Source organism: Hylaeus volcanicus, chromosome 2 (assembly GCF_026283585.1).
Source record: "Hylaeus volcanicus isolate JK05 chromosome 2, UHH_iyHylVolc1.0_haploid, whole genome shotgun sequence".
Taxonomy (NCBI): domain Eukaryota; kingdom Metazoa; phylum Arthropoda; class Insecta; order Hymenoptera; family Colletidae; genus Hylaeus; species Hylaeus volcanicus.
Window position 1 is genome coordinate 21,691,683 of NC_071977.1, and position 4,928 is coordinate 21,696,610.

At 33.9% G+C, this 4,928-nt stretch overlaps 1 protein-coding gene across 1 annotated transcript in view; it reads right to left on the reverse strand.

Moving 5' to 3' along the window:
* The window catches only part of LOC128885004 (sodium-dependent neutral amino acid transporter B(0)AT2), a 22,563-nt gene extending 17,973 nt beyond the window's left edge, over positions 1–4,590 (reverse strand). The window contains exons 1-3 of the mRNA XM_054138736.1: positions 4,527–4,590; positions 961–1,229; positions 129–368 (exon numbers count right to left, since the gene is read on the reverse strand). Of these exons, the coding sequence (XP_053994711.1) occupies positions 129–368; positions 961–1,146 (426 nt within the window). The 5' untranslated portion in view covers positions 1,147–1,229; positions 4,527–4,590. The remainder of the gene's footprint in view (positions 1–128; positions 369–960; positions 1,230–4,526) is intronic.
* Positions 4,591–4,928: the final 338 nt, after the last annotated feature.

Sequence of the window (4,928 nt, forward strand, 5' to 3'; positions counted from 1 at the left end):
AGATATATATTATTATTCATTATATTATATTATATATATATATATTATTATTTATTATATTATATTATATATATATATATTTATATATATAATTATATTTAATATATATATATAGAATATTACATATGTATGTCATATTCTCGTTTCCTTGTTTTCAAGCACGTAGACGTACCTCCGCCATTCTTTTGAGCGAGATATGGAAATCTCCATACGTTTCCAAGTCCTACAGCGTATCCGACAGTTGCCAGTAGAAAAGTAAGCTTGCTGTCCCAATTCTCTCGTTCATCCTCTCCCGCTTCCGGTCGGAAAATTGCCTTTCCTTCGTTACTCCCGAGTTTACTGCTCTCACCCCCGTTTCCCGTTTTGTTCTGCAGTAGACGGTAATATCCGGTAACAAACAATTTGTTCCAGCGAAAGCAATTAATCGCGCAGAATTAATTTCTGCATTTCGAGAAAAATAATTGGGAAGCCAGTTCGGCCCAAGTACCAAATAACTGGCAAGTAAAATAAGATATATTTAGAATACACGCGAAAGTTTAATCGGGTTTCGAGTAAACCTTCCTGTCTGAGAGTTTACGTAATCAAATTGAATCATAAGTAAACCATGAATTTTCTCTGCGAGTCGGGGATATTTGAATTAAATTATTAATGAATTTAGCTGTGAGAAAATATGAATAAACAAATAAATAAATATGAATTACAATGTATTATATTTTATATTACATATTATTTGTTTGTAAAATAAATTTGCAGATCCAAATTTTGTCAGAGAGTTTTGAATTAAATTCTCAATAAATTCATTTGTGGAAAAACAGAAATAAACAAATAAGTATACATGGATTATAATATATTACATTTTATATTATATACTCCTCTATTCATTAAACGAATTTACAGATATTACACAGACGATAGAATTTACAATTTCAGAGTGGAATTCGTGTAAATATGTAAACGTACCTTCATATTAGGACTGGAGTCTTCAAAGGCTGCGTTCGTGGCCCCATAATTGGCAGTAGTGACATTCTTACGATTCTCCACCATTAGTCTGCCCCTCATTTCCTTCATTTCGAGTTTGTCGACACTTTTTTGGGGCTTCAAGTCCCGCGAGCTTTGGCGACGTACGAGGTGGGCCGTGTTCGCCATTCTTAGTTTCTATCGTGCGACCACGGCTAAATCTTATTCGCAAGGATCAAACAGAAATACCACACGCGCCTATGGACTCCATCCTGCAGGAAAACGTTAACTTTGGAATTATCCACTGTTATTCTAATCGTGGAAAAACTGTTATAAAACTTTAATAAAGAAACGTCAGGATTGAACCTTTTAATAACTATGATACTCTGAACAAATATGATAATATATATTATGTACACAAAAAATGATCAGAGAGGATACTGAAGTTATTAATTACTACTGATTTGACTTTTAATCTATTATAATGTTAGGACCACAGTTTTAATTTGTGTATATATGTGTAATGTAACTTTGGATCATAACAAATTTTATGGAAGTTGACTTCTTTTATATCTGAACTTTTTTAGAATCTACTTGTACCCCAGAAAGTAATAATTGTTCAATTTTCTGTATATTTATAACAATCATGAAGAAATAAAGAAATGAAGAATACTTAAAATGACGTTGAAATTAATTATTAATTCGTCCTGTTGTTTCACGAGAACTATGCTGAGCATTGTAATTTTTAAATATAACTTAAATCTTATTGAATATCGGTTACTAAGGAAAATGATCAATAAATCAATCATATGGGTATCAACAAATGTTGTAAGACAGAGAACAAAGTGTTGGCAAAAATTCATTTCTAAAGAACTAAAACAATTTTCGTTCTGTCTCTATTCTCATGTTTCCATGTCAGCATCGTCCTGCATGCGAGAGACAATTCAGGATTATGCAGTCACAGTTTTAAGCTTACATTGCATGCAATCGGTACGTTAGACTCGTTAACTTCACACGTGCGCAGTGACCGAAGTTTTCTCCACTTACAAAACGTATCTGAAGAACACATTCACTGTTTGTAATTAAAACTCTATAGTATCTATCGCGTAGCATTTTCTAATAAAAACATTCCTCCGTTTTCACAGCAGATCACAGATTTACGTAATAAATTATTTAAATGAATATGAAGCCGTTAAAATCGAAACATTTCAATTAACTAAAAATGCACATAGTTATATTAAGCCTTCATAATATTCGCCACATAATACAGTAATAAATTATTCAAATAAATATGAGGTCGTTAAACTGAGAACATTTCAATTAACTAAAAATGCACATAGTTATATTAAACGTTCATAATATTCGCCACATAATACAGTAATAAATCATTCAAATGAATATGAGGTCGTTAAACTGAAAACATTTCAATTAACTAAAAATCCATATAATTATATTAACCCTTTCACAATTCCCACAATTCAGCTTAATTTTTATTTATGGTGAAAGGTGAAATGTCAAAATAATTAACTAACATTTATAAAGTTTTCCTTTGAAGATACTAATTCAACAGATTAAACAAAAATTCTGGAAGTGCCACGAGTTAATCCTGTGTTACATAATATGCTCGATTGGGAACACAGTAAACACACTTCCTGTAATGTTTATCAAGGAAACACGATATTTTTAAACGAGAATATTTGGTATCTTTTCAGATTCGGCCAGTAATTGTTTAGTTGAAAATATTAATTCGTAAAAGTTGAAAAAACTAAGACAAAATTTTATTTCTGAAAGTTAAAGTAAAATGTACTCAATAAAAGACCGAGAATAAATTCTGAGGAAGTTATATTATATTCGAAATAACACTTATTGTTTAATTGTACCAGTTGTTGTCTCGTAGGTGTACAAATAACCACGAAAGAAATTTATTTTTAGAAGATGAAATAAAAGTCCTTCAACGGGTGTCGGAAACACAAATAAATGAATTCTGCAGGAATAAAAGAACTCGAAGTAAACAATAGATGCCAAAACGACGCGTAGACTCGTTTCCCGAGTTCAAACACATATTATTCGTCCAAGAAAAGCACTCGATAGAAATGTCTTTACAATTCTACTCAAAGAACCTGGCACCGTCGCTTTTTTCGTCGATAGAGCAGCCAGGAAGGATAGAGAGATGTTTGCCTTTCAGCTATACTACGGCCCTGACCTCATATTTCAGATCCCTCGAGAGTAAACGAAGAATCGTACAGTATTCTGCGAATGTAATCGTGTCGTAGATGCTGTTTACTTACGTTGCGCATCCCTCTGTCAATATTCTGTCTCCCACGCACGTTACGTCGTTTTCATGAATGAAAAATCGCTCGAAAAAGAACTTCTATCGAATGAAATTTATGCTTTCGCCTAGCATTTTCGTTGATGTTAAAATTCAGCGAATATTCGTTCGTCCATGAATTAAATATTCGATAACATATTGGGCGGCGATTTGACACGAGTGACGCGCACTGTAACTATTTTTCCCATTGACGTCACGACAGCACCAATGAAATGTCAGTTTGCATTCTACAAATCTTTCACGACGACGAATCCTGCGTAATAGTTGTCGTGCACGTTCAGAATTCCATTTACCAGGATTAATTTTCGAAGAGAGATTCAACAACGGAGGGAATTCAAATGAGGTGGGTGAAGGAGCGTTTAATGAATTCACGCGAGGAATCCTTTTTTCCTGTCGTGTGATCGCGGAATGAAACGTAAGTTATGTCGAAAAAAGTGGGATTGTCTTTTTGTGGAAAGACCACAGGCAGCAGCAGAAAAAATAGTGGATGAATAAATGTGATAGAAGAACATGTTTATGCTTGTGTTTTGGGATATTTATGGGAGTTCTGAATACGTACAAGTTATAATGAGTATAACAAGGTGATATAATCGAAATAAAGTTTCTAGATGATAATAGAGTTACCTATTTATGTTCTTCTCTATTATTTTCAATTATTATCTAGAAACTATATTTCTTTCAAATATATGGTTCTCCAAAGTCTTCGAAAACAATTATTCGATTTCATGTTCGAATTCGAAACCACCTTCGAAATAAAAACAAAATATTTTCATCAAAGAAAGGAGAATAAAGAATATCGATACATAACAGAGAAAATATTTGCGATTGTATTCTGAAGATGGTTTAAAAAAACTCGAAAACGTTTAGCAACTGTTTTTTGAAACCTTGGAGGAACCATATATCTTAATTCATATCACACCACCTCAATTTTACCTTGAAAATATTACATTTTCCAATTCGTTATAAATTCTATACATTATACATCCCAAAAATAATCGAACATGAATATCTTCCTCTATCGAACTTTAATTTTCATTTGCTACCGTGTCTGCTCCTGCCCTGAAGAACCACCTACACTGGTTTCGTTTGGAGAACAGAGTAACATAGTTTCCACGTAACGATCGCACGGAATAATGTTGCAAAACGGCTCGCACGAATGTGGAGACGTGGTTGGAAGAGAAACAAGACGTTGTATTGTTTTTTCTTTGTCACAAAATATCGTTGCGAGATCGTCACTGACCTGTTGGGGTGAGACGAAGAAACGCGCGAGGGCCTCCTTATGGTACGAGGAGCAGTTATCTACTGTGGCACCCTCTACTACTATGGTAACTTTCGAAATCACGATATCCGACGGAATCAATAGCAGGCGCCGGCGCCCCGATGCCTCGGTGTCCTACAGACCAGAATATGCGTGAACCACTTTTTGTCAAGAGATTGGTCGATGATCGCCGAATCGAGCGCAGAAGAGCCATGGGAAGTAATCTCTTTAATTCCCACCTTAACACTAGCTTCACAAAGATTTTCTATCAGATTTTTAATCAAGTCGATTTTCTGAGATTAATTTGGAGTCTTGGACAAAAATGTATTTTGATGTATGATCGTCTTTTTATATGAATTATATCATTCATTGCCAGGCAAATTT